Below are 16415 nucleotides of genomic sequence, written 5' to 3' on the forward strand. Positions count from 1 at the left end.
ATACTCAAGTTGTAGTGCAAAAACCAAATGTCTTCTGACGACAACGACGACGCCTACGTGATACCAATATACGACAAAAAAAAATTCTATTTTTACGGTCGTATAAAAATTATCAGAAATAGTAAATAGAAATAGCAAATAATGCCCCCCCCCCCCCCCCCCCCCACTTTTCTGTATGTAGAATCAATTTTAAACAAGTATACCAATTTTCCCTAATACTGATGTATTCATTTGTTCTAATTTTCTAATGCACATTGATCAGTTGATTGAAAAAATTTATCAGAAATATATAGTAAATAGAAATAGCAAATAATGCCCCCCCCCCCCTCTTTCTGTATGTAGAATCAATTTTAAACAAGAATAACAATTTTCCTTAATAGAAAATTTAAATCCCACTGATGTCTATTTTTAGCTTTTATTATTTGGATCAGTTATTTTGCATGTCATTTAAATATTTACTGATAAGTTAACTTGAATCAAGTATAGGCATGTCCTAAATAACTTCCTTGTTGGTTGACTTTGAACAAACGGTGAAAGAGAAGTAAACTTTTGTCATAACAAAATCAACAGGTATGTGGTTAAATTAATAGTTATTTTATTTAATGACTAAGTATAAAATGCAGGGTAATGTGTATGTAACCTATGTGCATACATTGTAAAAAATATGTCTTATTGTTAAAAGGAGTAGGTTCAGTAAGGTTCTAAAATGTCCCCCTTTTTAAGCGTAAATTTCAAGTTAGGATTTATTGAGCAATATCACAATAAATTATAGCTACAATGTAATACAAATAAGCCATTTTGTTGAAAATTTACGTTTATGTGTTTTATAATGATGTAACAAGTTGTGCTAATATTGATTTTCCACAAAAAAATAAATGAAAATGGCTAAATTTCCATAGATTATTGGACAGGAAACATAGAGGGCATAAGTCGACAACAAAGATCTTTTAAAATAAAGTGTGTAAAGACATTTCATGTCTTTTTTTAATATTTAGTTTGTCGACGCCTACGCTCTATGTCACCTGGTCATGCTGATCCTTAAATTGGTTGAAATCCATGTGATTCTGTCAAATTTCACTAAAATCTCTTATCTTAACCTTTTTTGGATGTAAAAATCAACGTGTTAGAATTAAACTTTGACAAAAATAGTTCTAGTTACTTTCTTACATGTCTCCAAGTCAACTTAAAACATTTTTTTGTCTTGTAACATTGAACTTTATAATCAGGGCCTAATATTGCCCTTACCGTACTAACTCCTTTATAAACACAATGTCATCCATCATTTTTACCTGTGTGATTAAGAATTATATATTCAAATTAATTTTGTTGTATGTAATTAACAAGAAGCACAGCTAGTGGCCAATACAACAGGGTGAATCAATGCAAGATAAACAAATAAAATATACAGCAACAAACGACAAACATTGAATCATTCAACAAGTCCCTGTCCCTAGTCAGGAGCCTGTAATTAAGTGACTGGAGTTTGTTGTACATTATACTTGTTTCATTCATTTTTATGTCCATAAATCAGGGTGTTAGTTTTCTCCTTTGAATTTTTTTACATTGGTCATTTCTGGCCAAATATCATTATCCGTTCACCATTAACTATTTGGACCTCGACAAGAATGCAAAGTAATTTCTATCTTGGAAATTTTCAGGTCATGGCATCCAGTAAACCTATTCCATGTGGACCTTGTATAAAAGGAAAAGTTACCACTAAAGCTGACATCTGGTGTTACAACTGTGATGAAGGATTGTGTTCAACATGTTCTGGTCATCACAAAAGATATAGATTGTCACGTGATCATACGACTGTTGATATTAAAAGTTATAACTCTTCTGTCCGAGCTATCATAACAGAATGTGACAAACATGGTCAACAGCTCAACTTATATTGCCCGAGTCATTTAATGCCTTGCTGTGATGAATGTATATCCAATAGTCATTCGAAATGTACCGGAATAAAAAGTTTAGCTAGCGTTGTGGAAATAACCAAGATTGAAAAAAAGAAAGAATCAGTAGAGAAAGATGTCAATTCCATCTTACATATCTTAGATAAAATTGTAAATAACAAATCACAAAACATTAAAAGAGGAGAACAAGAACATAAAAGCATTAAGGAATTCATTGTAAAAATACGCAATGAAATAGATGAACATTTAACCCACCTAGAGAAGAAGATCTACCAAGAAGCAGATATCATCTTGAATCAGGAAAAATCAAAAGCCACAGATTTAATCGCTGAAATTGAAGGAAAACAGAAAAACTTAAAGAAAATGCAAGACCAACTACATACAGTCATACCCCATGCCTCAAAACTCAAATCATTTCTAGGTGTACATCAGATTGAACAACAAGTACATCAATGTCAACGATACATAGATGATCTGGACAAAGACGACAGGGCAAAAGAATTTAACATCAAAATGGAGAAAAACAATGAAACAGAAAAGATAATAAAAAAGTTAGGATCCTTAGGAGAATTAACTGTTGTGAAATCAGATATGGATTTGAATAAAGAAACAAGTGTGAGAAGGGAAGCACAAGTAGAATCACAAGAACAATCAAACATAAACAACATGACCATCAACATTGAGAGAAAGATAAAGATCAACATTGGAAGTATCAGTGACATGATTTGTCTGATGGATGGAAGACTTATAATAGTGGAATGGTTGAACAAAGTTAAACTACTTACTCCTGATGGCAAACTACTGAAACATTTACCTATACCTGGTCAAGTCTGGAGTGTTACACAGATCAATGAGAACACTATAGCCATAACTTATCCTGTTGAGAACGCCATTAAGATCTTCAATATGGAGAATGAAACAGTTACCAAAGTTATCACATTAGACAAATATTGCTGGGGATTATCATCAACAGATGATTCTCTTGTTGTAGGTTTGAATAAAGATGAAATCCGTATTATAGACTTAGAAGGAAATACACTAAAGTCAATACAAGTTGAGTGTAAATTAGGACTGGAGTACCTTATTTACTGTAATGACAGAGTAATCTATAGTGACTGCAGTGGTAAAGCAGTATACTGTGTTGATCAATCAGGTAAACAGATCTGGCAATATACACAGGATTTATCAGGGCCATATGGACTTTGTACAGATACTTATGGTAACATTATTGTAGCAGATAAAGATTCTCATAGAATAATAGTTATATCAAAAGATGGAAAGGAGAGTAAAGTACTGCTAAGTGATGGACTAAAGTATCCTAATTTTATTTGTTTGAAACATGGTGAATCTTCAGGTTTTATATGTGATCGCTCCAACAAAAACTTGACAAAGTTCAATTTCTCATCTAATTGAAATATACACTGGGAAGTCCAATGATTTTACCTGACTTTGATAAATGTACTACAACTAACAACTTGTTATTTCTTTTTATTTAATATCATTATATACAGAATCAGTAAACTTATTTGTCTGTTCAATTTTTACATAAATAAGGCCCTTGTTTTCTCGTTTGAATTGTTTTACATTGTCATTTGGGGCCTTTTATAGCTGACTATGAGGTATGGGCTTTGCTCATTGTTGAAGGCCATACGGTAACCTATAGTTGTTAATTTCTGTGTTATTTTGGTCTCTTGTGGAGATTTGTCTCATTGGCAATCATCTAATTTTTTATATAAGTTGAGTCTGGTATCAGTTATTTTGGAACATACCCTGTGTTAGATCTCTCCATCATGTTCATAATTTTAAACATCTATACTTCTAAAATATTGATATCCAATTTGACAGCTGTCATGATGTTAAAACAGAGATTCAAAGGATACGATGTTAAATAAGAATAATGTAGGACAGATTAAAAACAACACTACTTCGGTCCTATTGTTTTCCACATTTGACCCCTGGTTGGAAAATTGACCCAGGTTCAAATTTTACGGAGTTCAATTTTCTATATGTCACCAATAGTATACATGGTATATGTCACATGACGTTTTCAGTTGTAGTTAGAAAACCAGGATGGATTCAAATATTAATAGTTTGAAAGCATAGAAAACTGTGCACCTTACAATTGCATTCATGACTGAATCAGATGACAATACATATACATTGACAAAAAATCTGGGCTAAAACACCCTAGTACTTTTCTGGTCCTCAAGGTTTAAACAAGTTTGCACACCCTGAAATGTCTTACTAAAGTTAGGAGATGTGGTATGATTTCTAATGAGACAATTATCAATCAAAGTTGCATGCTTTTTCTTGAACCATAATCAAGTGAACCCTGCCATACAGACATACCTTACAAACATTTCATTCATCAAATGTAGTTAACCTATTGATTAATGTACCTGGAAACATAACAAAACCAAACCAGATGCTCCGCAGGGTGCAGCTTTATACAACCGCAGAGGTTGAACCCAGAACGGTTGGGGCAAGTATGGACACAACATTCAAGCTGGATTCAGCTCTAAATTTGGATTGTGATAAAATAGTTGACACAGCATAGGTTTCTGACACAGAATGAATGTGGTCTAATGAACTTAATTTTTTTTTTTTGCCTTTGAGCAATTCACTATGCTGTTGAATATTAATCCTCTAAAAAAATGTTTGAAGAAATTTTCATTATATTTATGAAATCTGAAATGAGAAAAATTGAACACCCCCCACCCAATTTTTTTTTCACATGCCCTTTCTCTTATTCCAAAACTAGTCTCAATTCAAATTTCTAATGGAGTTTGCAACAATAACTACTCATTTAAAAACATCATAAAATATTAAAATGTAAAAAAGTGCTTGTTATCACTGAATGGTAAAGATTGTTTTAATTTATCAGTTGGTAGCAGAAGTGAATATACATTGTATATTGTATAAAACAATGATTTAAGTTGATTCAACTACTATTCTGAACAAAAAAAGATAACTCCAATTGAAGATTTCTTGCTATTGCACAATACTGTGCAATTGAAAATTTCATTCTATTGCACAATACTGTGCAATTGAAGATTTCTTGCTATTGCGCAATACTGTGCAATTGAAAATTTCTTGCTATTGCACAATACTGTGCAATTGAAGATTTCTTGCTATTGCTGAATACTGTGCAATTGAAAATTTCTTGCTATTGCACAATACTTAATATAATAATTTTTGGATCCTGATTTGGACCAACTTGAAAACTGGGCCCATAATCAAAAATCTAAGTACATGTTTAGATTCAGCATATTAAAGAAGCCCAATAATTCATTTTTTGTTAAAATCAAACTTAGTTTTATTTGGACCCTTTGGACCTTAATGTAGACCAATTTGAAAACGGGACCAAAAATTAAGAATCTACATACAGTTAGATTTGGCATATCAAAGAACCCAAATTATTCTATTTTTAATGAAATCAAACAAAGTTTAATTTTGGACCCCGATTTGGACCAATTTAAAAACTGGGCCAATAATCAAAAATCTTAGTACATTTTTAGATTCAGCATATCAAGAACCCCAATATTCAATTTTTGTTAAAATCAAACTAAGTTTAATTTGGACCCTTTGGACCTTAATGTAGACCAATTTAAAAAAGGGACCAAAAAATAAGAATTTACATACACAGTTAGATTTGGCATATCAAAGCACCCTAATTATTCAATTTTTGATGAAATTAAACAAAGTTTAATTTTGGATCCTTTGGACCCCTGATTCCTAAACTGTTGGGACCAAAACTTTCAAAATCAATCCCAACCTTCCTTTTATGGTCAAAAACCTTGTGTTTAAATTTCACAGATTTCTATTTACTTATACTAAAGTTATGATGCGAAAACCAAGAAAAAAACTTATTTGGGCCCCTTTTTGGTCCCTAATTCCTAAACTGTTGGGACCTCAATTCCCAATATCAATCCCAACCTTCCTTTTGTGTTGATAAACCTTGTGTTTAAATTTCAATGATTTCTATTTACTTATACTAAAGTTATTGAGCGAAAACCAAAAATAATGCTTATTTGGGCCCTTTTTTTGCCCCTAATTCCTTAACAGTTGGAACCAAAACTCCCAAAATCAATCCCAACCTTCCTTTTGTGGTCATACACTTTGTGTCAAAATATCATTGATTTCTATTCACTTAAATTAAAGTTATAGTGTGAAAACCTAGAAAATGCTTATTTGGGCCCTTTTTGGCCCCTAATTCCTAAACTGTTGGGACCAAAACTTCCAAAATCAATCCCAACCTTCCTTTTGTGGTCATAAACCTTGTTTTTAAATGTCATACATTTCTATTTACTTAAACTGAAGTAATAGTGCTAAAACCAAAAGTATTCAGACGACGACGACACGAACATGATACCAATATACAACCAAATTTTTTTCAATTTTTGCGGTCGTATAAAAAGACATTACTGACCTTCTTCATGGTCACCATGACCTTGATCCTGATCTGAGTGTTCTGATTGGTGGTCCTCATTATGATCAATATCTGATCCGTCATCATCTCTTTCCAAGCCATCAACAACCTCAACCTACAAAAACAATTTTACAGCTATGTTTTATTCATCATATGTATCCGTCAATTTTATGAAGATCAGATTTAGTAGTGTGGACTAGTGGACCAGACTAACTGTTGGGTCAGACAAAATTACTAGGTCTGTACAAGATTAAAAAAATCTAAAATGGTAGAAAAATGATGGGGGTATATATAATAGTCACATGTGTAATTAAAATTCAGAAATTATTGCGAAGTTTAATATTATTGCAAATAATGCGACTGGATGGGTATCGCAATAATACAAACATGCATTCGAATAACTGAAACATCGATCTGATCGCAGGTTTTTTAGAAATCGTGCTAATTAAACTAGCATTTTTGTCCATTCTTGAAAAATCGAAACAATAAATGCATGCAATAATTACTGAATTTACAGTATATTATAATTGTATTTTAACATGTCAGGGTTTCACTCTGTGCAATACAGTATTTTATTATTCATTAAGATACGTGGGCCTTTTAAAGCCCACTATACAGTATGGATTTTTCTCATTGTTGAAGGCCCTTTAATTGTCTATAATTGCTCAAATTCACTACATTTTAATTCTGGTAAATAATTTAGATGAAAGAAGGAAATAATTAAGTATCAAATGAATTGATTCTACCTCTTCAACGTCTGCTTGCATTATCTCATCATCATCTCTTTCAACAGGATCCCTGCTGCTCTGGTGTGATGGTAGCACACTTGAGTGAGAAATGTAAGAGGAACCAGTTCCAGTGTCTGAAGAACTTGTTCTGGCTGGAAGTGGGTCAACATTAAATATCTCCTCACTTCCCTGTAATAATAGATACAGAATCCAAGTGAAATTTTGTTTGTTTCTTTCAGTATTCAAATTCATTGTCAAGTTCCCTGGCCTGCCCTTTCTTCTGTTAAAGTTTGTACCCAATTCCAAAAGTATTTATCAATTGAAATGTTGCTTGTCTGACAGAAAAAAAATTCTCAATAAATTCTGTCAATTTTTTTATTTAATATAGGATTTCTCTATATTTTTCTATAAATGAACTTTATCTTGTACTTAATAGAACAAGAATGTGTCCTCAGTACACGAATGCCCCACTCGCACTATCATTTTCCATGTTCAGTGGACCATGAAATTGGGGTAAAAACTCTAATTTGGCATTAAAATCATAGGGAACATGTGTACTAAGTTTGAAGTCGATTGGACTTCAACTTCATCAAAAACTACCTTGACCAAAAACTTTAACCTGGAGCGGGACAGAGGGACGAACGGACAGACAGACAGACGGACGGACGGACGCACAGACCAGAAAACATAATGCCCCTCTACTATCGTAGGTGGGGCATAAAAATAAAATTAAAAAATGGGGTCACCGTTCATTTATGCTCACAATCTGCCTTCGAAAGACGCATACATTTTTGTTAATGTCCTTTTTTTCTGTTGAACAAATAGGAGAATTAGCGGTAATATCGAAATAAAAAAAAACTAAATTATAGAAATCGCTAAAATTTTACAATTATTTAGTTTATGTACAGTTTATTTGAAAACAACAATAAAAATTATAGGTCAACGATGTGTTAAAAAAGATATTTCAATTTTAATGCCAAAAAATGGCATTTTTGCACCAAAGGGAGATAATTAAGAGCTTTTTCAATGATATCAACATTTTAAAAGTCACCTGGGGCCAACACGAATTGATTTTTTGGAAGGATTTTTGTACCATATGATAAAGTAACAACTACTTAAGGTACTAAATAAAATTTGTATCAAAAAATTAAAGTTTATTTTTTTCTGAAAATCTTATACCCACGAGCCTCCTTAATAACTTTATACAATTCTCATTGTATATTACAAAATACTTTAAACCTGTATAGCTTCAATATTTCCAGTGACCAATGAGAAAAGAGCAGTAGGTCTTGTGACCTCCAAAATAATTTGATACTAACCTGTACTGCTTCAATATTTCCACTGACCAATGAGAATGGAGCAGTAGGTCTTGTGACTCCCATTCTTACAGGAGCAATTAATGAGTTACCAATCTCACAAAGTTCTTCAATAGCTATATTTATCAAAGCTTGGAAAGCCTTTTTACATCTCACTAATGCCTCACATGACTTAGATGTTGAACTGCAAGAAAAAAGTAACATAGTACAGCAAATACTAAGACAACAGCTCCACTCTTACAAACAAATGCTATACTTTTTTACTAAAAAAAAAATAATTCCATAAATACTGACATACATGTAATTTGTTTCTAAAACTTTAATTTTTCTTTCAGATGTAATTTTTTTTTATGCTAGTTCATTAACATGCAACAAGAAGTTTTTCTCCACCCCCCCTCATTTTGATAGATATAGAAAAGACTGTATTCTTCAGCATTGCCAGAATTTTTATGTGTCATACCTTTTCTTTTTGTTAGCATCAGGTGACATCTCAATACTGATGACGACAAAGATTCTTGCTACTGATCGTACAAATCTACGAGCCACAGTTTTTGCCTCGGCTTTACGACCCTCAGTATTATCATTTTGCATCTCTCGGATCAATGTTGTCAAAAGTGTTTCTAACATCTGAAAAATTACAAGCATTTCTAGACTTAAAAAAAAAACATCCCAAAACTCCACCATGCTTTAGTGATCAATGTTTTCCAGGAACTAGAATTTTTTTTATTACATAACATGATGTGAGTTTGAATTTTTGAGTATGAATAAGAGGATTTGTTTTAAGCACCATGGGATTATCATAAGACAAAATGTAAGATCAAACATCAAACTCAGCAAAAACAAAAGACATCTACAAATCAACATACAGCCATCAATAATTGACAGATATCTATAAGTTCTATTCACTGGACAAAAACAATCATGAAATCATTTTGTTTTGTGACAGACTGAAATGGAGTCTCCCCTATTCTTAGTTATTTTCAAGATAACGATAATAGTTAGCAGATACAAAATAATCACAATAACATGTCCAAATTGTATTTCCATCTCATTTTAATGTTTTTTGGTAACTGTGATTTGGTTTTATACCTACCTCTACGCTACACTTGACCAACAGATTGTGTGTAAACTTGTCTAGATGAGCTGTACCACTTTGACTGTCTAAATATAACTGATCTTCATACACAACATCTGGGCAACTGAAAAAAAAGCAATGTTAAAGTTTATAATGATTGATGGTGGAGGTGGAAAAACACCGTTATTTCAGAATTATCGTGAGGTTTTTATGACTACAAATACATGAAATAATGCTACTGGTTGAGTATCACAATAATAGAAACTTAATTTTTATCTCTGATACAAAGACATGTATGCAAGTTTTCCAGCAATCACAATATTTAACCTCACATTTTTGTCCATTTTACAAAAAACACAATAATACATGTATGTAATTATTTTACATTTACAGTACACAGCAGGTAGCTTTGTCTTGTTGTTTAATACAATTCCAGTCAACATGTAATCTTTTATGCTCAGATGTGATTTTAAATCATTGAAATAATTGGACCGAGTCATTTATTGCTGACTCTATCAACAATTATTCAGATCGCTCACATAAAGATGCCCATCACTGCATTAAAGTGGACTACAAATACATGTAATGTTAGTATTACCCAAAGTCCCAGTTCAAATGCAGATCACAATATGAGGGATAAATCCAGCATGGGAATGGAAATTTTATAATCAGATATTATGTTGCATGTAACTTTCATCAATTCTGTTTGAATTTCTCCAAAAATTAATCTTTGAAATCTTGACTATTATGCTAAGCTATTCAATTTAAAACTAGATGTGTCAAAGCGACATATGGACACAAACATGATGGTGAACTCACAAACCAAAAATCAGCCCAATATCTGAAGGCGTTTAGAAAAAAAATCCAGACAACTGTGATTTTCAACAATTTCTCAGTCCAAAGCCCGTAATTTCGGCAAAAATTAGTTGAGCTGGATGAAACTTGAACTTGACCTGTAACTCATCATGGTTAACTCACATACCAAAAATCAGCCCAATATTTGAAGGTGTTTAGAAAAAAATCTGTATAATGGTTTGTTGCGGAATAACAGAATGAGGGGATTACGGAATTTTGGAATTTTGGAATTACGGAATTTCGGACAAGGGTATAACTATATGGCACCGACAACTTCTTTGCGGGGCCATAAAAAAACAACCAAATATTTAAAAGTAATTTGAACATATTTTTTCATTTTTAAATCCTAGAGGAGATTCCAAAACTGTCACAATTAATTCATGCTCAGAAAAGTAATACTAAGTATCATACCAGCCTCTCTTTACAGAATTCTACACAGATCTCAATACCTACAGACCCCCATTGTTATCATAGTTTTAACCACTCACAATTAATTTCTCTACATCAAGTGTAACACACACATTCAAAACCAATTTTGTGCTAAACAAGAGATAAGCAGACAAGAGTTCAATGTATAGAAGTCTGATATGATGCTGTTCATACGGCCTTCTATACTCATCACAGCATGAATTATCATATTTATATTAGGGTAACTCTGCATATAGCAACTATTTATCAATGTTATTTTTTTGATTGCAAAAGTTGGTAAAAAAGAATCGCTTAAAAAAAAGAAATTTGTTTACAATAATCTTGATTAACTATTTCTGATCCACAATTTTTTGTTTTCTGTGTATTAAACATTTTTATCCTTTTTACCATTTTAAATTTTTTTTAATTGCCACTTTAATATTTTTCTTTTTTCCATGCTCAGAGAAACCAACCGTAAGCATATCATACCTGCACTACAAAACATTGAATCCAGACAGACCTCAATTTCTACATACTCCCAAGGAATCATTGAATCTACAACTCAATATTATCATTTTTTATCATTGTGTGAGTAACACACACACTCAAATACCAATTTTGTAAGGAATGTGTAGAGAGGTCAATGTGAAGACTTCTGTTCTAGCGCAAGGTCATTAAGTAGCATATTAATCTATTGCAATAAAAAATCATAATATCTAATAAAATTTGTAGATTTAGCTAACAAAGTCCTTATATTTGTATAAAGTAACATTCGTTTATAGTGGGAAATTGTTTTAACGTTGAATAAGCTACAATTAAAAATTGCTTGCTGGTCCCTCTCTGTGATTACCATTATATTACGCTAGTTCATTTCCCAATCAATCTGTCACCAAGGGAATATAAATAAATCGATTTTCGTTCATAGTCTTTTTCAAAAATGATGAACGGTTCTTTATATTGGTATGTAATCATTTTAAACGTTTCAAATTTATGAAATTATATTCGTACATCAATGTTTTTGATACACCAATAACAAAAACTGAAATATATTGAATTGATACATTCTGTAATTATTCAAAATTATATCAGAAACCTAATCTTAATTATAAAATAATGAAACTGTTAAGGGGAGAGAATACTCGCATAACTTTTTCGAATTGGCACATAATACAACGAAATGTCACTCTTGCATACGAATGGCACATCAATATAATTAATTATCTGCGAAATCGTCCCCCACCTTCAATGATGATTCTAAATTATAAATATAACCAAAAGTTGTTAATCTATAGATAGTTAAGACTAATGAAAGCTAACCCAATGTAAAAATATTTCTTTGCAATTTTTTAAAACTTCCTCAGAAAAATACTCGAGCCACTTGACTTTCATAGCTCAAAATTAACGTTTTTACACAATATTTGAATAAAGTAGTTAAAGATTATTCGCTTCTCAAAGTGTAAGACGCAATAAAAATCGTATCCTTGCACCATCCTACCGAAATACGGATTTAATTAAGTCCTGAACATTTCGACATTTCTTCGTATATTTTGAACAAAACCGGTTTTAACCAAATCACAAGTACGTGTTAAGATCCGACTAAATACCTATTTTCCTATATGGTCAGGTAAAGTTGCCACATTAAGCTTCAAATGTGTTCATCATTGCTGGAATTTTTTCCTTACCAAATTCTTACAAGAAAATAACAGACTACTGTAAATTCAGAAATAATGGCATTCATTTATTATTGTCATTTTGTCATTTTAGACTAAAATGTGATTATAAATTTTGAGATATTGAGAAAAATCCTGTTTAATTTAAAAAAAAAAATACAAGTTTAAATTATTGCAATTATAACATTGTCACATTTTTCGCAATAATTTCTGAACTTAAAATATCATGACTTTGGAGAATGGGACAAACAGAAGAGGAATGTGGCTATCAGGCGGTCCCAAATACTACAAAAGTGTCATTCCTGTTAGCCATCACAACCATTGCACGCTATATCATGGTGGCTATGTGCATTAAAAGATGGATAATATTAAAGGGAAACTTCGCAAAAAAATCAAAAATTGATATGTTCATTCTGTATAAAAATGCTCAAATTCATAGATATTAAAGTTTTATTCCGCTAGATAAGCGATCACCATCGATTTTAAATTTAGAGTATCAATTCTCTGCGATCCGCCATTTTGTCTTCTTTCCCGATTAATAAAAACGATATGTCTATAAACCACAAAGAAACAAAACTACAGTAACCGATGTAGTCGTAATTGCGTGTCGATATCTTGTCAATCGTACGGTTGTTTTATACGACTAACTAACTTGATACGAAAAATATTCTTACTTTTTTTAAATTACCATGGTCTGTTGTTTTTAAACTGTTGATATTGGAATTAGGTGAAAAGTCAAAGTTGAAATCATAAATAAGTGTTCCGTGAAAATTGTTTTCGAAAATCTAATTTGTTCATAATTCTTTAAAGTAATAAACAAATATATTTTGATCTTCCCTCATCTGATCACCAGCATGGATAAAGGTATTACTTCCAAAGGTATTGTGAGGGGTGTGAGGTGACACGTCCAGGTATTCAAGCGATTTCCTGTCGGGCTTGCAAGTTCATGCATCGTTTCACTTCTGCAGGTATTGATCAGTGTACACGGCTGATAACTTATAACTTATAACTTTCCATTTTGAACTATCAGATGAATAATATACAACTCTGTCTTACTTGTCATTACTAAACTCATACGCTTGTTTATAAATAACATTTCTGGTGTAAAGAATATAATTCATAAACATATAAATAATACCCAAAAAATAAGATTTGATGAAATTAAAATCTATTTAAATATTTTTTCCAAGGGTGAATTTGGGAAAATGTTATATATAGTCATTGTCAATAGTGAAGGACAGATTGGAACAGACCAGAAATATTGATTTAAAAAAATGTACGCACTTGCCGACGATTCGTTTATACGACTGGGTAGAAAGTTACGGAACTATAGCGCAATTTAAAATATATACATGTATACATTGAAAATAAGAAAAAAACATATATTTTGAATAAATAGGGGTAAAAGTGTTGTAAATAGACTAGTCCACGTATGCCAACAGTATGTAATCATCGAATGTCGATAGACTATTGTATACCATAAGAAGAAGAGAACCAATTTGATTTAAATACAGGTCGATGTATAACTTTTGCTTTGGTTCATTGAAGCTGTGGACCTAGTAAAATCACAGATTTATATTTCAATAAGATTGTTCTCGAACAAAGGAAGTAATTCGTCATCACAATTGTTATATATGCCACTGGACGAACACTAATTATCTCCAGGGAATGTGAATATTTTGCTGGGAAACTTTTGAGTATCAAAGTTTCAAATTAATTTCGGGATTTATTTTCTTTCTTGGTATTCAATAACAGAAAAAAGAATAAATTACTTGTTCGCTAAATAGGGGTATTCTTGTCAGATAAAAGACTTTTAGTTATATTTAAAAAATAGGGAAATATGACATTAAATTGGTTCTGTCTTTTTTTTAAACATCGTTAAAAAGATGTGTGTCTAAGGTGAACGCCACAAGAACCCTGTAATACTAGTACGAGAGTATAGCATGTAAACATTCCTTCTCAATAATATGATTGTATTGGAAATCTTTTCATACAGATTGACAACTCATTGTCCGATATGCATGTAATATTTGCCACCTGACGCCCATAATTCTTTCTACCATCATCATCTTATTCTGTGATATTGCTGTAAACATCGATGGTTCACACCCAAACAAAATGGGAGTAATGGACCTTCAGAGCTTCTCCGTGTTATACACGTTATAGACGAAATTTCTGTATTGAAATGAATCTACATCTCACAAACAGGATTTTCAAATAACGATTGTGAGTAATCACCTTACAAACCAATATAAACGTATGGCAAGATATAACCATGAAGGAATTTAGTTTTTGTCAGACGCAAGAACTCATCACTATATATATCATAAACGTATACGTATATATATGCATACAGTTTCAAATATTAAGAACAAGCGGTCGATGTCGATAGTCTGTTTTCTAACTGTTCAGAGTTAGACATGTCACTTGTTCATTCTTGGAAGCCTTCATATTCCCCGTATAACGATGGGAACTCTTTCTGATTGTGTTGACTATAAATGCTTGTATGGTGATTCTGTCGTTTATCTGTACAAGCGGTTGCATTTCCTCTCCTTTCCCAACAAACAAACGAACGAAACGCCACTAGTCTGATTTCTCTGGAGCTCATCCTCAATGGCTCTTATACGTCAGGAAACTTACATGTATACTAATAATGATTGTTTCAAGAACAACGATGTATGGACGAACTATTATAAATTCGTCAATATCAGTTATGCATGACTAAAATATAACTTTTATTACAACTACTGTATTACTTATTTGGATTAATGACGGCTATCATGTTCAACATTGCACAAATATTATCATAGAATTTAAAAAAAAATCCTCAAAAATCCTCAAAAGAAATAATGCCTTAGCTTAGATAATTGATATTCTTTTCACAAAAAGTTTGTGTAAATGATTGTCAAATGAATTTAATTATGTAAGAATAAAATGTTAAAAAGAAACTAAAAAAAATCATGCATGTTGTATGTTGTATTTTTTTGTCAATTAAAAACTTTAAAATTGCAATAGTTTTATTAGCATTTAAACACAGCCAGATTTGAATACAAGTTAAGAAATTCTGGTAAAGTCAATGATATCAAACAGATGTACAATGGTATATCAAATTGGGTAATATTGCATTTAGTTTTTATAAAAGATTAAAACTACTATTTTTTGCTTCATATTTGAATCTTTACGCCAATTGCCGCTAAGAAAGTAATCAAAAATTGTTTCCTTTTATTTTTATACACTTTCGGAATTACGAATCTGAATTTTATTTTCAATTAATTTACACAATTTAATTATTGTATCTTTATTTTCATCGTGTATTAAATCTTAGTGTATTAACATCGTGACAGCATACTATTTCTAATCCTTTCTGCATGTTTATCCTTTCCAAATAACAACATTTATACCTGTGTACGCTTGAACTCACACCTGCAGCTAAATAGCTACAAGGTAAACGAATTGACCTCAAGCCGAGAAATATACAGTGACCTTTACAAAATAATATACACACTCTGCTCACACATTAGTTGCATTGAAATGATTATCAAAACAATAACGGTAAATAGAACTGAAATATTTTCAGTTCAATATCAGTAAAAATGTTCAATAAATATTTTATGAAAAAAATCTCAACAATAATTAATTAAATTTATTCAAAAACATTTACTAGAGATAATTTTATAGGAATTTAATTCAATCAATACAAAACGGTATTTGCATATTCATTTTCGTTCTTTCTTATATTGTGGTTCATAACTTCGACCATTCGTCAGCTGTGCGCTTTTAATTACGTATATTGTCGATAAGCTATAAGAGTTAAACAGATTTTATTTTTTCCCAGAATTCAATAAATCGGGCTAATACGTCACGACCCACTCGAGAATTCAACCAAAAAAGTTACAAAAACTTGATTTTCTCCGTTATTAGAAGGAATATAAATTTAAAACTTTGCAAATGTGTTTTTTATGTTAAGATGAACATAATTAGATGATAAGTAAAAAATCGCGGAATTTCCCTTTAAGGTAAA

At 31.5% G+C, this 16415-nt stretch overlaps 2 protein-coding genes across 2 annotated transcripts in view; one reads left to right on the forward strand and one right to left on the reverse strand.

Annotated features, from left to right (window-relative positions):
• The window catches only part of LOC143053525 (E3 ubiquitin-protein ligase UBR5-like), a 79462-nt gene that overhangs the window by 29953 nt on the left and 33094 nt on the right, over window positions 1-16415 (reverse strand). Inside the window, exons 27-31 of the mRNA XM_076226317.1 lie at window positions 9480-9585; window positions 8847-9013; window positions 8390-8570; window positions 7089-7259; window positions 6343-6457 (exon numbers count right to left, since the gene is read on the reverse strand). Of these exons, the coding sequence (XP_076082432.1) occupies window positions 6343-6457; window positions 7089-7259; window positions 8390-8570; window positions 8847-9013; window positions 9480-9585 (740 nt within the window). The remainder of the gene's footprint in view (window positions 1-6342; window positions 6458-7088; window positions 7260-8389; window positions 8571-8846; window positions 9014-9479; window positions 9586-16415) is intronic.
• LOC143053527 (uncharacterized) lies at window positions 466-3438 on the forward strand. The gene is made up of 2 exons (XM_076226320.1): window positions 466-570; window positions 1659-3438. The coding sequence occupies exon 2, from the start codon at window positions 1662-1664 to the stop codon at window positions 3324-3326; it is 1665 nt and encodes a 554-aa protein (XP_076082435.1). The 5' UTR covers window positions 466-570; window positions 1659-1661; the 3' UTR covers window positions 3327-3438.

The sequence above is a fragment of the Mytilus galloprovincialis genome, chromosome 12 (assembly GCF_965363235.1).
Source record: "Mytilus galloprovincialis chromosome 12, xbMytGall1.hap1.1, whole genome shotgun sequence".
Classification (NCBI taxonomy): Eukaryota; Metazoa; Mollusca; class Bivalvia; order Mytilida; family Mytilidae; genus Mytilus; species Mytilus galloprovincialis.